Source organism: Catharus ustulatus, chromosome 3 (assembly GCF_009819885.2).
Source record: "Catharus ustulatus isolate bCatUst1 chromosome 3, bCatUst1.pri.v2, whole genome shotgun sequence".
In the NCBI taxonomy this organism is placed as follows: Eukaryota; Metazoa; Chordata; class Aves; order Passeriformes; family Turdidae; genus Catharus; species Catharus ustulatus.
The window spans coordinates 52,275,648-52,293,822 of NC_046223.1; the positions used below are offsets into that span (position 1 = coordinate 52,275,648).

Consider the following 18,175-nt stretch of genomic DNA (forward strand, 5'->3'; position numbering starts at 1 on the left):
TAGGGCTGCTGAGCAAGAAACTGCCCCTTTTCCAGCATAAATCCCATCCATAAAACATATTAACAAGCCTTAAATATCAAGGGTTTATTCAGTGAGTTTTTTCACTGCACAGATACTAGCACATTGTTTAATGGCGTGCATTAATTGTTTACAATAATTCAATTTAATTATTCCTACAAACTGCTAGTTGCAGTCAAGAATTTACACACATGTTCAGACACTAAGATCTCCCTGACTTGATAGTTTTAGCCCAACGTTCTGCCCTTTACCTGCAACAATCTGACCTCGAGCAGAGCTGGATTAAAGCACATTTCACATCCCCTGCAAAAAATGCCAGCACATTTGGATTATGTGTTTATATATATCGGTCTAACCTCTAATTGAAGAAATGAAGTCACTTGTGGTTACTTAAAATACAGAGCCTAAACTGTGGAGCACATACAAGCTAAGAGAATAAAAATTAAAAATTTCTTGGGTCTGAAAAAAAATCCGTTCCATGGAATGTCCTGCTGAGATGCTGGGGCAGGGATGTGGGCACCTACACCCGAGCTGTGCGCCGGGAGGTCGGGTGCGGGTGAGGGCACGGGAAGGGGCCGGGGCAGCCGGCGCTCCAGGCTGCGGGGCACGGCCGGGGCGCCGCTCTGCGCAGCTCTTCCGGACTCGGCCTCGCGGCAGCGGGCCGGGCCGGGAGCGGAGCGAAGCCTGCGGGCCGGGCCGGGCAACCCCCTGCCCGGGGGGAAAGGAATAAGGAAGGAAGAAATGACATCCCGGCTCCCGAAAATCCCTGGTGAGTCACGGCGGGCGGGGAGGCGGCGGGGCTGCCCGGCGGCGGCGCCCCCTGGCGGCGGCCGCGGCGCTGTGACAGGCCGGAAAGTCCCTTTGCGCTGCCGGTGGAAATCCCCGCTGGGGTTTTTTGTGTTGTGTTTTCAATCTCCTCTTTTTTTTTTTTTTTCACCCTGGCGCTTAAACAGAAAGGGAAAAAAACAAGCGGCTGGGCTCAGCCCTTCATTCCGCAGCGGCGGCAGCAGCAGCAGCAGCAGCAGCTCCGGCGCGGAGAGGGTGGAGAGAAGGGAAGGAAGGAGCCCCGGCGCGGTGGGGGTTGATGGATCCTGAGCCATCCGTCCCATCACCCCAGCCTCGCTGCTGAGCAGGAGTCGCGGCAGGATCGGCCGGAGGAGGAGCTGCCCGCGGAGAGGTGAGCGCTGCCCGGGGCAGGGCACGGCACCCCGGAGCATTTTGCAGCAGGGCTCGGCCGTACCCCCCGGTCCCCCCCGGTACCCCCGAGTGCCGGCTCCTGGCCGGGCGGTGACGCTGTGCCCGCTGCTCCCGGCCCGGCCCGGTTCGGCCCGGCCCGGTTCGGCCCAGCCCGCGGGGGCTGCGGCTCGCAGAGCGGGCTCGCTGCGAGTGCCGCGGGGAAATCCGCGCCGCACCTTCGGGCTCCTCCTGGGAAGCCGTACTGTGTGTCCTTTCCACCTTGCATGCCCAGCCTCCAGCGGAGCAGTCGGTCAGGGAACTAAACGCGGAACACTTTGTGTGTGTGTGTGTGTGTGTAAGCCCGTCCCGTGGCATTTAAAAGAGCCTCGGTCCTCAGCTTCTGATTCGGTGAAGAGTGGTACTGTGTTTTGAGCAAAGACCCAGGCAGAAAAATCTGGGGAGGATTTAAAAGGTATTAAGCATGTTTGTTTTAGAAGTTTTAGCACTTTATGGAGAAGTTGTTTATTTGCCGTTTTTCAGCTTGAGGACAGAAAATGAAAATAACTTTGTGAAACCACTGGCAGATCTCAGAACCGTATCCAGCTTTCCCGAGACCAGCATCCTCAGTGTTACACGTTTGGAAAGGATGCTGTCACTAATTATTGTTTACAGCTATTTCTTTCTGGGAATTCCTAGTCATTACTTGTCAGAAGGTTAAAGTAGCATAGCACACAGCAAAGCACAGTGGACTACAAACTAACATAACTGTAGCTCAGTTTTCTACTTTTAAATCTCCAGCTTAAATGGCTATTGAGTTCTGTTTGTTTCATCACATTGATTTTGAAAATAAGGGTTGCTTGGCTTTCGGCTTGATTGACATTTATGACTGTAAATAGCACAGGCAGTAATTTCCACGTGTGAAGGGGGAAAAATGCCGGTAGAACATAGTATTGAATAATGTAGTTTCAGTGAGTGCTTCTGTAAACTCAGTACTTTTTGTTACTTAAAGCTGGAAATAACCATTTCAAGGGTCCATGCCGGTAGTGCTTAGTCATGTGATTAGTCTTTATTCGTGTAAAAAAAATCCCATTGACTCAATGTTTCTAGTAACATAAGTAAGGAATTCAGTATTTTGGTCATTTCAGAGCAAAGTAGAGCTGTGGTTATCATACAGATTAGTAAGTGGTTGTTTATATTTCCTTTTTAGAATCATTCGTTCATACATTTAAATACAGGATTACATAAATAGCATGTGTAAAAACTATATTCGTGAGGAGAGTGGATGAGAAAATGTTGTTTTCATTTTAAGGCTGTGTGCTTGTGAGGAAATTATAACAATATGCCATCTTAATTACCTAAAGGAAAGCTTTTCCTTATGTTGCAAGATGTGACAGCTCTGAGCACGGTCTCTGGTGTTTTTGGGGTGTGTGAATGACATCACCCTAAAGAAGGACTTTGTAGCATCACCTGTTTCATCTGCCTCTATTTAGGGCTTGTCCACTGTATCTCTCCATCAGCTGGTTGTCAGAGAGCTTATAGAGGTCAGCTCTTGGGACCTGGAGTTTGAGGTCCCCTCTCAACCTGAGAGGGTCTTTTCAAAAGCTGTGTCTGGGCATATGGAAGTGGATGTTGCCAATGGAAGTGTCTGGGTGAAGAGGAGAGAGCAGCTGTTTCCCTGTGGGGAAGGAGGTGTTGAAGCCCTTCTGTGCAAGAGGTGTCTTCTGCCTCCATAGACCTGGGAAGGCCTTCCTGGTCAGTCTGTCAGACTGAAGTTCTTCTTCCTCTCTCTGTGCCTCCCGACTCCCATCTCCATGAGAAAACTTCCTAATAGTTACATAAACAATTTTAAGTTGCTTTTCTGTACTTGATGTTCAGAGATTGATACACATATATGGCTATATACTTGTCTCTAGATTCATAAGCACAATAGTGGGTTTTCCTAATGTGAGTAGTTGTACTCTAAACACTTTAAGCATGCATATTTTTATTTGTCTTGATACAAATTTTGCTTTGCTTTTAAACAAACCAAGAATGGTTGTGGACAGTATGGAGAGTCTCTCCCTGTGAAAACAGGTTATTCTTGTTATTGTTGCTCTCACTGTAGTGCACAGGAGTTTTGAGGGATGTGGTCCCTACGTTTGACCCTAACTAGCCACAAAGTTAGTGTCCTCTGAATAAGTATTTCGTAGAGTGTAACAGGTTTGAGGTTATGGGTTTCTTTTTTTGCTTTTCCTGCTGTACCCCATGAGGCCAGAGTTACTGAAGAAAGGAGTGCAGGGCAGTAAACATTACATGTCCTACTGTGGAAATATATTGGGGGTTTTGAGCCAAATGGAAATGCTTTTTCAGCTCTGTTGACTTACCACTGAGTAATAGTGGCACTGCAGTCTGCACCCCCACACACGGCACAAGCACTTCTGAGCCATAGCTCTGTCACTCACAAAATACAAAGAGCCTCAAGAAAAGTAACCTAAGTCTGTCCTCGAGTGACAAATTTCTCATCTGGCCACTGTAAGTATGGGACTGATGCTAGCACAACTTGCAATTCTTTAGGTTCTTTCTGATGAAAGAACTGACCATCTACTGACCACCACTGCTCATAATGTATGGGCTGTGGAAATCTGAAGTGGTCATTAACTGCTTTTTTTAGCATGTTATCAAAACAAGAGCTTGAAATGTGCTGAAATTCAGCAAGTGTATATGGGATTACACTGTGCGATTACCAGTTAGTTAAATTTTGAGGATAATTTTCCTTCCCTTGATCTTGCCTTCTTATTCTTATTTTGATGTAAATGCTTTTTTTTTGAATGATGATGCCGTTTCCTTAGTTATACATAAATCCTCTTTAATATCTCAGTAAATTATATCAGCATTTGAATGGGATAAGATGATCAGTGTCTGTATCTGAGTAATGCAGAGAAGTTAGTGAATATGAGCTTTAGAAAACATTATTTATGAAAGGCTCTGTGGACCTCATCCACTCTGTGCTTGCTTTTGGCGAAGCTTCATCCAGAATCCCACCCTGAAAGTGCCTTCTCAGTCTCTGCAAAAGTGATAGCACTGTGATAGAAGGAGACTAACATGCCAATAAAAGGATCTTTTTTCATTTCAGAAGTCTTCTAGAAACATGGCTGGCCAGAACATCCTTCCTCAAGCTTTGTATCAGAGCAATATGCTGAAGGCTATGAAGATCAGAGAGAGGACACCTGAGGATCTAGTCAAACCTCCCAGTGGAATAATTCATCACTTCAGGACTATGCACAGATACACCATAGAGATGTTCAGAATGTGCCAGTTTTGTCCCCAGTTTCGGGAAACGCTTCAGAAGTCTCTGACTGACCAGGCTACCCAGACTTCACTGGAGCGCCAGAGGAAGCTCAACTGGTGCAGGGAAGTTCGGAGACTTGTTCCTTTGAAGACTAATGGTAAGTTACCAGCGGGTCTTTGCAGTCACAGTATAAAACAGGTCATACAAATGTAGCATCTTTATTAATAGCATCTGAGTTCACATTACCGAAACAGAGGCATGTGGCTTTAAAAATGTGCTGCATTTTAATCTTAGTTTTGAAAATTAAGATTCTTTCCACATGATGTACTGTCCTGAGGCTGTAGCAGACCCTTGTCCATACCACAGTATGTGAATATTGTGGAAATTTCACAGATATTTTCATAATGTCAGTAACCTGTGTCACTTCAGAGTCAAGAACAAAGCAGGAAACTTGATTTGGAACCCATTGCCTTCCCATGAATCTGACCGCTACATGTCGGCTGCCTCATTGAAAGTGCCAAACATCCCTTAATGCCAGGCAAGAAGAACCTTCAAATGCTTTGAGTGACCATGGATGCATTCCCATGTATATTTAGCAGAAGCTAATATCCTTCCAATAAGCCCTGCTGTTGTAGCTGGCAGGCAGTGCTTTCGTGCTGATCCAGCTTTAAAAACAGTGACGGCAATAGCACTCAGAACATGGAGCCTCCCGGGAACCTGACACTGCTGTCCCTGGGGTCAGCACCTCACACTGGGGCTGCTCCCTCATCCTCAGCTGCCTGCCTGGTTTGCCAGCTCTTGCCTTCCCTCAGGGCCCACCGGTAACTCCCATGTGTGTGACTGACACTCATCTTTGTGCAGCACAAAATTTGCAGTGCGCTTTTCTTTCAGCAGTCAGTGCTTGTTTCAGGACTTGGCTTTGGGGTTACTCTGTGTGTGTGTGTGTATTGCATCAAGTGTTATAAATGAAAAGGCATAGAAGTAGTGCCAAAATTTCCTGAAGAGGTTATGTTTGTCCGCATCTTGAACAGGAAACCTTGGCACATGATTAAGAGTCACCGGGCATTTCACATTCAATGGAGGAAAGGTTTGGTAATGGCTATGACTTATGGTCATGCAGTGGCAAACTTGGACTCAGGATTCCTTACAGCACAGGAAGAATAGACTGGGACAGTGAGGACTTCAAGAAGATGAAAAATACATAGTCTTTGCTTAAGGAGCAGATCACGGCAGTTACAGAAACACTGGGTGTGGTGGACCTGCAGCATTGTTGAAGTCCATGTTGTGTTCTGTGCTTCTTTTCGTATCTGCTTGTGTACACGTTGCCCTTATCTTCCTGGTCCACATTTTTCCCTTTCGAGGTTCTGCCGTATTTCTCAGTGTGACTGTTCACAGCTGTGTTGTACAGAAGCCATAAATATAAACCCACTGAGTAGATGTCACTGCCCAACCTAAAGCCTTTTGCTGATGTGCGTGTCTGTAACTGTAGTAGAGGCATTGGCCTTCTGGTGGGGTCTTTGGGCTGCCTCTGCCTTGGTGTAAAAGTTCTTATGATTGCAATTAGGGGTGTGCACAGAAGTCACAGAATCTTGAGCTTTGGAAGGACCAGAGTTGCAACTAGGGCAGGCAGCACTTTGCAGGTACTGGGAAGGTAACATCACTCCAAGTGTTGCATTTTAAAAATTTCTCTCAAACAAATTTTCTAGGAAAATCGACAATGTGCACAATTTTTGCCCAGGGCAGAGAGTAATAGCTTTAGAGTCCCCCATCTCCAGTCAATACAAGTCCTGCAGGGGTTAATGCTGCCTGGACAGACCCTTTTTGGTGACCACATTGCATTCAACAACACTGAGCTCCTTCTTTATCTCATGACCATCGACCAGTGTTACACCTGGGAGTAGTGTGGACTTAGATCCCACCCGTGAGCAGGCGTACCTGTATAAGAGATGCTGAAACATTAGGGCAGGTTGAGGGAAGGCAAAGCACGGTTTGTGGTCTCCCCATACTCCCCATACACTGAGCAGACAAAGAACTTGGCTTCAGTTCAGTGCTTCAGGGTCATTAAGTGCATGAGTAGGAGTGGCTTTGGAAACCTGTGGGTTATGCAAAGTAGTTGCATTGAAGGATCTTTGCAGGAGAAAGAAGGTAGATTGGACTGTAGGAAGTGCAGAAGCCTGGAGAAGCCCTGTATTATCCTAGAAAACAACTTTTTTTTTTTTTTCTCCCATACAGCATGAAAAATATTTTTTAAAAATTTAGCTGCTTAACTCGTAGATGTGGGAGGAATATGTTAGTTCTCTCAGTCAGGCTTTCTTCAGAAAATTCTGGGGTTTTTCTGATTAAGGTTGTAGTTGTTGAAAACAGAGAAAGTATCTCCTGCGGGATCTTTTGATGTATATTTTACCTAATATGTTAGTCAATCCGTGTAGTGGTGGGGTTTTCTTAATTAAAAAAGCTGTTTTGAATCACCACATATTTCTTTGCAGACATCTGAATGGATGATAGAAGGAAAGCGGTAGGAGGTACAAAAATCGAAACTGTCCGGGTTTTTTTGTTTTTTGGTTTTTTTTAAATTTAAAAATTCCAGCATCTATTGGCTGTAGAGATTTCACTTGTATAATGAATTGGCATTCATTCCAGCTTGCCCAGCCACACCCCCTGGGAAAGTCCGAGGGAGGCTACGCTGCACCCACAGAACAAAAAGTACAACTGTTGCTCAATTGCTAGTCAAACGGTGTGGGGGAATTCCAAGTGCTGTGTAAGGAATTTTGGGCAGTGCTTCTAAATAAAGAACCGAAAGTGAGCTCTCAGAGAGAAAAAGTTTAATCTTATCTTTGCTCTAGATTTTGCAAAGGGAAAATTTTAATGGGATTAATATGTCATCTTTCTTGGTCAGAAGGAAACCCAGTCAGTTTTTCTGTCTTCTTAGTTGTTCTCTGATTTTTGAGCTCAAGTAAGCAGCCTGCAGAAGTGAAGTAATCTTTTGCAAGACAGCGTTCAGAAAACAGAAGGCAGTTGCAGGAACCTGATATGCACCAGTCCCATAACAATTTATGAAGCATGAGTAATTTCAATTTATATCTTGTTCTGGAACTGGAGTCTGTTGTACACTTTTCTTTGCAATTTCACAGAATAAATAGCAAAAGTGTTCACAAATGATGTAGTTGAGCTCATAATGTATGTGGCAAACAGGGTTTAATTTTTTTTGTGGGAGTTCTTTGGGTGGATTTGTTTGTGTTTTTTTCCATGTGAGAAAAATCTAGTAGCTTTACCAGGGTTGATGTCTTCTATTCCAAGAAAATTGCTGTGGTTTCTTAGCATTGGGTGAATCTGTTTACCACTGTGGCAAACATCAGACCCAGTTTTGCATCTGAGGACATGACAGTAATGATTCTTGATGTCTCTCTTTCAGGGGAGACATCCCCTTTTGAAGAAGATGGCTAGAGATACAATTTGAAACCCAGACACAGATTTCTTTTTTTTGTCACACCTTTTAATTAAGTTAGTTATCTCTTCTGAGTCTCAGTTTCCACTCTGAAACTGCAGAAGTTTACAATCCTTTATACCTGTAAAGAGGAATTTTCCAATGCAAAGAGATTGTATAAATGAAAATTGAATCACCGCTTTTCATTGATTTAGTTTTAATTTTGTATTTTAAAAAAGAGCCCTCTAAGTAATATATGTTAAAACCTGACACGCTATCATTTCTGAGAGGGAGGCCAGAGGTGTTCCTATGATTGCTTTACATAAATCACCTGCCATTCCCTTTCTGTCTCCTTTTTTATTACAATTCCTCCATCAAGCACAGCCAAGTGCCAAGCAGTGCTCATCAGGGGATGTGAGGCTTGGTGTTGCTATAATATTTTCTAATGATTTCCATTATCTCAACTTCATGCCATTGAGTCTATATGTCTATAAACACCAATAAGGAAGACTTACATCTTTTTTTTTTTGTAATTTAAAATGACTTTGTTGTTGCTTTAAAAAGCTATTTCAGCTGTGTTTGACCTTTGTAGCTGACCTCAAAATTTAGTTTGTGATATCAATCAAAGTTAAGAGGGATAGGTAAGGCGCATTGCTGGAGGACAGCTTAACTTGGATTGGTACAGAGACAAAACCAGTAGGGACGGAAGGTTTTTTCTTTTCTTTTTCTATGTCTCTGAACAGAGAGCACAACTCTGGTCTCCTTGTTTACAACCCTTCTGTCTGAGGCTTAGAGAAAAGTGCGCAGGGAATATGCATATGGGCAGTGTAATTCTACATCCCACAGGCTTGTAGCATTTTATTTAAGTAGCCATTTGAAAATAATGCACTCTTTTCTTTTTTTTTGCAGGTGATGGAAATTGCCTTATGCATGCTGCATCACAGTACATGTGGGGTATTGAAGATATCGACCTTGTCTTAAGAAAAACATTGTTCAGTGCTCTCAGGGAGATTGACACACGGAACTTCAAACTCCGCTGGCAGCGGGAGGCTGTTAAATCCCAGGAGTTTGTGGAAACAGGACTCCACTATGACACTCGGGTAAGGTGGCCCAGGAGGGAGTGGTGCTGTTTTCTGAGTGCTCGCCAGCATTACCTTGCTGATTCTGTTTGCTTTGTGGCTTCATGGATTATGTCATTAATGGAGAGTAGAAATAGTCTTCCTTTGGAGGAAATGGGAAAATGAGATTATTTGAGCACTGCTGTGCTGCAGCTGGTTCCTGCTCTCCGTGTCTTTGAACCATTGGTGACAGCTGTTTCTTTCCTCAGAACTGGGAGGAGGAGTGGGAATACCTCATTGAAATGACCTCCCCAGAAATATCTGGGGCTCGAAACAGGCTTCCCTATAATGCACTGGAAGAAATCCACATCTTCATCCTTGCTAACATCCTCAGAAGGCCAATCATTGTCCTTGCAGGTGAGTTGCCCCACTGTGTTACTCTTGTGCTGTGTTAGTAACCTTAGTCAACAGCTGTTGTTTTCAGGTAGATGCATTTCAGAGCATGGTGTTTTCAGCAATTATTCTAAAACCCCCAGCATGTTTTCTCATGCCTATAACACACATTTATTTGTGTTATCTTTTTCTTCTTTATGCAGATAAAGTGGTTAGAAGTTTAGAGTCAGGCTCCAGTTTTGCTCCTCTGAATGTTGGTGGTGTTTACTTGCCTCTCCTGTGGCCAGCTGAAGAATGCTACAGATACCCAATTGTGCTTGGCTATGACAACATGCATTTTACACCTCTGGTGACTCTGAAGGACAGTGGGCCAGGTATTTTTCAAGTACCTCATTTGGTATTTTTGTTCCTTCTTCAAAACCACTATGCTGATAAAGCATTTGAAATGCCATCTGGTTTAGATTTACATTTTTAAAGTTAAATAAGATTCATTTGAAATATATTCTTAAAATGTGAGCAGAAAGAGTTTTGTCTGTGAATCTGAGAAGAAACTAAAGGTTACCTTCAAGATATTGGCTGAAAGTAGAGTGCAACTCACCTGCTTGCAGACTGGAATTGATCAAAGGGTAGCTTCTGATTTATAGTGTTCTGGCCTCCTTTCCACATTGTAAGAGAAGAATGCAGTCTCACAACAGGTACCACTGCCTGGCAGGAATAATGAAATATATGCTTTACCATTTTTAATGCATCTCTTCTGAGTGGACAGCAGTTCTCTAGGTTTAGGTTACAGCATCATCCCACCAAAAGGCATAACAAAGACCTACCAATCCTGTTCACGTGGAGAAGATAGTTGCTATGGGCACATTAAAACTACTGTGGGATGGGGCTAAGTTTGTGATGTAGCTGTGTCTGCGACCACCCCCAGTGATTCCATATAGAAACTGATTGCTCTGCCCCGCTGTTCTCCTCTCAAAATTTAGTGGTGATATCTCCATGTGTTGCATTTTATGGTTAATCCATCTTGTTTCCCCACAGAAATCCGAGCTGTCCCTCTGGTCACCAGTGAACAAGGCCGATTTGAGGATTTGAATGTGCACTTTCTGACAGATGCAGAAGAGAGGGAGAAAGAGCAGCTGCTAAAAGAGTACTTGATAGTGATAGAAATTCCAGTGCAAGGCTGGGATCATGGTACAACTCATCTAATTAATGCTGCAAAGTGAGTGTCATTCCTGTTACCTTGTTTGCAGAGGTGGGACAAACTGGGAAGCCCAGTGTGTTCTTTTGGTCTTTCCTTCCTAGGTGTCCCATGTGGTTACTACTTAAAATACTAAACATTTGCATTACTGTTTGATTGATTTGAAGCAGTATGAGCTGAGGCCAGTCTCAAATTTAAAGGCAAAAATGTGTTCAGACTTAGCAAACTGAAACTAGCATTTTAGAAGAAAAAATACATTTGATCAGTTTCACTGACATTTGGATTGCAGAGGAGGGTGGCTGAAAAGTTAAAAAAAAAAAGTTAAATGCAGGAACTAGTTAGCCCAAGCTCTTGTGCTTTGTGTAAGGGCACATTGCATAATGGGCAGTTGGTGTAATTTTGGCTGCCCTGGGGAAAGAACTTGGCAGTATGTTCTGAGCACAGATGCCTCAACACCCTGGGCTGTTCTATGTGGCAGTAGGCAGGAAGCTGTGGCCAGTGGAGGAACCGGTGTCTCTGCTCGTCCCCCTGATGGTTGAGCATCAGTAACATGCAGGGAGCACTGGCAAAACCCATCAGATTCTCATATTCAGTGGACACTGGTTGTGATGCCCAGCCAGTTCCCTCAGAACTGACAGAGAGAGGTAACTCTCTGTATCCTCTGTCTTTGCTTCCACTACCACACGGACAGGAGTCTTTATGCTGTTGGCTCGTTCTGGTGTAGAGACCTTGAAAACTGAAGTCCTTCTACCTGAAGGATTTATGCACACATAAAAGGTAGCACCTGAGCTTTCCTAGTTGCTCTGCCTAGATGTGTTCTGGAATATTGCCAGAAATTACTAGCTTCTCATCCTACCAACTGTATCTCCGGTGTAGGGTTTTCCCTGCAGCTGGAGGCAGAGTAAGGATGGTGTGGTGGATGCTAGCAGTGCACGCACCGCACTGAAGCCCCACAGTTTGTTAGAAAAATTCTGCTCGTAAATGCAGACCCAACAGGGCAGAACCAGGAGCAGATTTCATTATAAACTGTATCATGAAATGCTGAGGCCGCTGTAGGAAGGGCTTGTTCTTAGTGTGGGTTGGAGAAGAAAGGGGTTTTCTACTCTGACCTCTGCTCAGCTGAGCACTGGTCCTCAGAGAAATTCACCATTTAGGGAAGTCTCTGCTTCTGAGAGATTACCCATATTCTCTGTCAAACAGCTCTGAGACACAAAACCCTGACCTAGCAAAGGTGTTTGGCATTGTGTCAGGACATTTATTTCAGTCTCCATCACTGAACACCTGCTTTGAAAATTATTTCCATTTACAGCAACAGCATAACATCCCAAATCTTCTTGTCTGAGTAATAATGGATGTGCATTAAATCTACGTTTCCTTCCCAAATTGCTTGTATTTGCTTCCACCCCCACCATCTGCTCTTTTCAACCACTGATGCAATCTTCCTTTTTTGGCTGTCAGGTTAGATGAAGGCAACCTACCCAAAGAAATAAACCTAGTGGAAGATTACTTTCAACTGGTACAGCATGAGTACAAGAAGTGGCAGGAGAATGTTGAACCTGGTAGAAGAGAGACATGTTCCAGGAACAGACAGGAACTGTCACTTTCCCAGCTCTCCCTCTTACAGATGAAATGTGAAACACCAAATTGCCCTTTCTACATGTCTGTGAACACCCAGCCCTACTGCCACGAATGCTTTGAGCAGAGGTCCCAAGGAAACAAAGGAAGAAAGCAGAGCTCCAAAGTAGCACCTGAGAAGCTGAAGGCAGCTGGGTCAGGCCCCTCCCGTGGGGATATTTGTGAACCTGGGGGATGGACATCTGAAGGGCCTGTAACAGAGCCTCGCTCTGCACCTCCCACTGCTCCGAGCCTTTTCCTGTACAGTGAAACCACAGCCATGAAGTGCAGGACCCCAGACTGCCCCTTCACACTGAATGTGCACCACAATGGGCTGTGCGAACGCTGCTACAACTCCAGACAGCTCAGTCCCTGCAACAACTTGGATGACCAGAGACACTCAGACTATGCCACATGCAAAATGTGTCGTCAGAAGGCCAAGAGGACCTTCAATGGTATATGCAGCACTTGCTTCAAAAGGTCTACAGAGCAGTCCCCAAATGGCAGTCCCGCTTTCCTGCCCGCCTGCCACCAGAGATCAACATCTGACCCGTCCCAGATCTCACAGATCCTCCACCAGCACTCCTGCCATCAGGCTCCCAACAGCTGCGGCAAGGAACCCCCACCACCAGCACTGCCTCCTGAGGAGAACAGGGGAGGCAACCTCTGTAGGAAACCTGGTTGCAAGTTTTTTGGGACACCACAAAATGAGGGCTTTTGCACACTGTGTTTCTTTGAGTACAGGGAAAACCATGGTAAGTGGAGATAGAGTGAGCTTTTGACACACTTTGGCTGGAGATCAGCCTCCTTGAACTGTGAAGTTCTGTGTGTACTGAGTGATAAAAGGACAGGGGTAATGAAAACAATGTGAGGAGAAGGTGATTTTCTGTCTGTTATTATCTCATTATCATGGTTTAACCCCAGCCAGCAACAAAGCCCCACACAGCCACTCATTCAGTCTCCCACCAGCGGGCTTAGGTAGAGAACTGGAAGTGTAAAAGCTGGAGAACTTATGGCTTGGGATAAAGAGAGTTTAATAGGAAAAGCAAAAACTCCATATGCAAGCAACCTCCCATGCACCCTTGCCAGCAGGGCAGTGTGAAAAGCAGAAAAGGCTTTGGCTCTGTGTAAGCCCTGCTCAGCAATAACAAAAACATCTCAATATCATCAACCTTGTGCTCAGCACAAATCCAAAACACAGCACCACACCAGCCACTGTCAAGAAAATTAACTTTATGCCAGCCAAAAACAGCATACCATAAGAGGGCACATGGCAGCAGTGTGAGAAATCTGTGAAATCTCTTGTAAAACTTCCTTTCAGCTTTGATGGAAGCAAAACCAACTCAAGTGGGGGTGGCTTTTGATACCTCCCCATCATCCACTGCAATCATGGTTTTGGTATGAATTTTCTTCACAGCTAGACAAGTTGTAGAGGTCAGTGAGGGAAATGCTGTAAATCTATGGAAAGTACTGAAAATCAATTATATTAGCAAGGTGTTTAAAAAACCTTGAAGAATGTGTAGATCTCTATCTGTTCTGGATGTAGCAGGTATAATGCTCTGAAGTAACTGCTGTAGTTGCCTTGACAAGCAGAGCAAGTAGAAGTTGACTGTAGACAATTAGCTTGTATTTTGGAGTAACTTTGGAGTGTGTTGTTACACTCTGCCTTGAAATCTTCTTTGGTAATACCCTGTGTGTGCATGCACGTGTGTTTACAGACTGATCTTCTCAAAGGCAATAGTCTGTGAATAAATCACAGCATGAAATCTTCATCTTCCATGCTACTGCCCTGTTTCACAAAAAGAGCCCTTAGCCTGAAGGGTAAATGTAAGAGAAAATTACTATTTACATCCTCAGACTATTTATTGCTAATAAGTTTCCCAATACAAATAAAGAAACGTGGCAGAGGTTGAGTTGGAAGGCACCTTTAAAGATCCATCTAATTCAACCCCCCTGCCGTTGACAGAGACATCTTTCACAACACTGAGCTTTCCACGTGCATTCAGATTAGGGAACTTCGATGCCAGCTTGCAATACCTTATTTTCCAGCATTGCTCACAATGAATTTTTTTTTCCTTCTGATTGTGGAATATGTAAGATTGCTTCATGAGACTAAAAAGTATAATGCGCTTTTTCCCCTTAAGCTCTGTACCACTGTACTTGAATTATCTGATGTGCCTGAAATGGGGGAGGCTGAAACGGGTGACAGATGACAGTAAAAGTGAAGTCAAATGTGAAATTCATCTTGACTTCAGTGGGATCTAGGTTTCCCACTTAGGGCAAGTTTTTGCCAAATCATCTGTTTCAACAACTTAAACGAAATGCAGGCTGCATTAGCACCCTTATTTATGTAACGTGAAGAAAGATGTTGGGGGTCTTAGGATGGTAAGAAACCAACGTTTGAGGCTAGTTGATATTTTAAAATTTATTTTCATTTTTAAGGTGAGCTTTTTATAGCTGCTTTGGGTCATCAGGTTGGTTGGGCACATTCAAACTGCTCCTGTTTATGCTTTGCATTACAGACAGTGTTTTGCTACGCCACCAGAGGAGATCTCAGAGGAAGTCTTCGGCAGCAGATCAGACAGGGAGCTCCGCTGCCGGCTTCCGTAACACTGTGTCCTGCCAGCGGCGTGACTGCGGCACCCTGGGCAGCACAATGCTCGAGGGGTACTGCCAGAACTGCTTCATTATAGCCCAGAACCAGCGATTCCAAGAAGCCAGAAGGACAGAAGAACAGCTGGTGAGACAGCCAGAAGTAAGTGTGAACTTCTCAAAATCTTCGTCATGTTTAGCGCTGCTCATTTTTCTCTTGTGGGAACAACTTGGGATCCAAAATAGAAAATCCTCAAATGACTGCATCTTAACTATCATGAAAAGACAAGCATAGAGCATATCATGATTTTTTTCTGCTGCAATTGAGCAGTGCTCATAAAAAGTCATTCTCGGTTTAGAGCTGTCATGGCCATGCTCAGTTTTACCTCAGCTGGGATTTTGCCAGCAATTTCAGTGAAAGCAATTGGACCAACATCTAGGTTGTTTTGTTGATTGGGGAGGGATTTTCTCTTTTACCCTCAGAGTTGTGCAACTGTGTCAAGGGGTTCACATTGCATTTTTGATTGAGTCCATCATGGATTGTCTTAGATCCAGATAAGGCTTTTTAAAATTTAGTTTGTTTTGGTCGTTTTAGAATTGGGGGTTGCCAAAGATAATAAAAAACCAGTGTTTTTTCCTAAGAAATGTCAGAATTTGTGGTTGTCTTTGGTAAAACTTAACTTGGCTCTTGGTATTGCACTTTATAGAAGTGCTTGTGAACAATCCCCAAGTGGTTACCTATACAAACCACGAGCAGAGTAAAAAGGAAATGAAAAGCCATTTGTGCTGCCAGCACAGCAGCTGACAATGTGTTTTAATATTTTTCAAGAGAACAGGGCAGCGCAGAGATGTGCAGCAAGCAGCCTTGAGTACCCAGAGGAGACAGTGTGCTGTGGCTTCATGTAGAAACAACCTGGCCTGCAGAAGTGATGACCTGTGTCCAGAGTGCCGACGCCTCAGTCAGCTGCCGCCTTCAGGGAGTGCCAGGGAGCCGGTGGCACAGGAGCCTCCCAAGCAACGCTGCCGAGCCCCTGCCTGTGATCACTATGGCAATGCCAAGTGCAACGGCTACTGCAATGAATGCTACCAGTTCAAACAGATCTATGGCTAGATCTTGTTCTTGGGGAGCAGGAAAGCGATACCAGCTATTTCCTTCACTGAAATGGTGCTACGTCCAAAACACTTAACAGTCCTGGGAGTGGGAGGGTGGGGGGAAACATAAGCTGTCTGCTCAGATCATGTTTGTTCCCAAGAATGGGAATAAATTTCTACTTCCTCTAAACACTGCATACAAGGACTGCTGAGAAGGTCACATTGCCTTCTGCACAGAGCTCTCATTCATGACTAAGCTCCTACAATACCGTATTTAATTCTTGGACTTCCCAGGAGGAAGTATGAAGCATTTGAATCCAAAAAACTTCCCAGTTTTGCCTCTTTCTCAATACCTCCCCTCTCCCAGGCAAGGAGCCACTGTCGACTGTCAGAGGTGCAGGACCTTTTTATGTTTGCATACGTCAGACAGGGCAAGTCCTTCCTGAGTGGGATTACACAGGACAGACTGATACAACTTCCAGTTGACATCTGAAGAAACGTGGTTTGGTTTTCCCATGTCCTCGCTGTTCTTACAGAGCTCACCAAGGGCATTTACGGTGATAACAGCAAGCAGTTCTGTTTTTGCAGAGCCCTCAGCAAATGACAGCCAGAAACATGACCAGCACTGGTCTGCTCCTTTAACATGCTTAACCTAACCATCATTTAGATCCTTCCCCAAATCCCAAGACAGCTGGAAAGGCAGAAGTTACAGAAGAAATGCATGCAATGGGGAAAATGCATCCTGCCATTTCCCACTTGTGTGGAAGGAATTACCTCCAACGGACAAGAAAAACCCCAAATCCCTTTGTCTTCACTTCTGAAACGAGATTGACTCTTGTCTCTCTTGCACTGCAACTGTTAGGAGTATGTGTGTGCTGTTCATACCCTCCCTCTCCATTTCTGTCATACTTTCTGTCATCCTTAGTGTGATTCTGTTGCCATGCAAACAGCTGAGAGCTCAGTAACAAGAGTTCTTCAGGGCTGAGATTTTACTCCTGAAGTTTGTGCATCCACTTCTCAATCTGTAGTGCTTTCTTTAGCAACCTCAGCTTTACCCCTGTACCCATTACCTGCTTCTCTCTTCTCCTTTTACACCTTTTAAGTTTTCAGCATCTGTTTTGCTGCTATGATTTTGGAGGTGATACCTCTTCTAACTTGCTTCTCAAGTTTAGAATCTTTTTCTAGTTACTAAAAAAAACAGTTTCTAAAAAGAAAAAAAGATTAAATAACTCATGACTTATTTCTGTTAAATTTTATATATTTTGTGAACCTTAATGTGAACATATGTTTTATTAAAATATTTATATTATTTGAAACAATGCAATTTGAAATTTGCACAGCTAGGTTTTTTTTACATATATTTACTCTAGTGTTGAAATTACAAACTTAAATGTGTAATTGAAAAACTTTCTCTGGTATAACGAAATAAATTATTGAAGGATTGAATTTGTTATTTTTATATCTATGCGGGAGAGCACAGTTGAGGATGGGACACCCCGTGAAGGAAGCCTTCCTGTTCAGCACTACTGTTCAGCACGTTGCCAACTGCTCCTTGGTGCAGATGATGTAGCCCAGTGCTTTGGAGAGGTTATAACTTTCTGTAAGTGGATGTTCTCTCAGGAAGGGCTCTTGGTTCTGTTGAAGCACCTGGATATAAGGAGTCAGCTCCTGTGGGTGCAGAGTATTTTCAGTTCCCAGAAGAATGATTGTGGGAAAGTATGGATGGTGCAGGAGCATATTGAAATAACACCTAAGCTATACTGACTTGCCTTGGCTTTCTTTGTTAATCCATCAGTTGTTTCAGGAATTCCCAACAAGTGGTGCTTGAGTGCCACCCTGGGAGATACTGATGGCAGCACATGATCCCAGCCTCCACACAGCTGTGTGTGCAGCCCCAAAGGCACAGACCAGGCCCACAACCTTCCCTCTGCCAGGGACAGCAGGGGAGCCTTGGCATCAGAGTTCCTCAGTAGCTCATGAAGAGCAAGTTGCCAACTGCTGTTTAAAAAACTACATGAAAGTGGTGTTTTCTTCTCATCCCAAGCTCAGCCTAATCAAGCTTCCCTGCCAGGGGATTTCTGCACTGTAGCTCCTGTACTGGCTCTCAGGTGTTTCAGAACTCTGCCTAGACAGGCAGTACTGTACACTATCATGGCTTTTAGGTGTTGCTCGTGACCTGAAAGAAAAACATGAGTCAAGGCTGCAAACATCCCTGTGCAGTCGAGGACACTTTCCTAAGAGGATGACCTCTCAGCTCAGTTGCTGTCTGTCCTGGTTAACTCTTTAATCCATAGCCTAGCTCTCTCTGTACTCACAGAGCTTACCTCTGCTTTCAGAGCATACAA

General features: G+C 44.2%; 1 protein-coding gene across 3 annotated transcripts; it reads left to right on the plus strand.

Annotated features, from left to right (window-relative positions):
• The first annotated feature begins 861 nt into the window (after positions 1–861).
• Positions 862–17,080, plus strand: TNFAIP3 (TNF alpha induced protein 3). Of its 3 annotated transcripts, none has more exons than XM_033056706.2 (9): positions 862–1,195; positions 4,307–4,619; positions 8,796–8,986; positions 9,214–9,361; positions 9,541–9,711; positions 10,373–10,553; positions 11,991–12,901; positions 14,669–14,901; positions 15,568–17,080. In XM_033056706.2, the coding sequence occupies exons 2-9, from the start codon at positions 4,322–4,324 to the stop codon at positions 15,847–15,849; spliced, it is 2,415 nt and encodes an 804-aa protein (XP_032912597.1). In that variant the 5' UTR covers positions 862–1,195; positions 4,307–4,321; the 3' UTR covers positions 15,850–17,080. The 3 variants fall into 3 exon arrangements, with proteins under 3 accessions (XP_032912597.1, XP_032912599.1, XP_032912598.1); XM_033056708.2 differs by lacking the exon at positions 862–1,195 and adding an exon at positions 1,390–1,504; XM_033056707.2 differs by lacking the exon at positions 862–1,195 and adding an exon at positions 1,642–1,666.
• Positions 17,081–18,175: the final 1,095 nt, after the last annotated feature.

Excerpts from the sequence above, each read along its gene's own strand:
- TNFAIP3 (XM_033056706.2), top strand. The coding sequence starts at position 4,322 with ATGGCTGGCCAGAACATCCTTCCTCAAGCTTTGTATCAGAGCAATATG. Across the intron at positions 8,987-9,213 it reads GACTCCACTATGACACTCGG|AACTGGGAGGAGGAGTGGGA; the intron begins GTAAGGTGGCCC and ends TTCTTTCCTCAG. Across the intron at positions 10,554-11,990 it reads CATCTAATTAATGCTGCAAA|GTTAGATGAAGGCAACCTAC; the intron begins GTGAGTGTCATT and ends TTTGGCTGTCAG.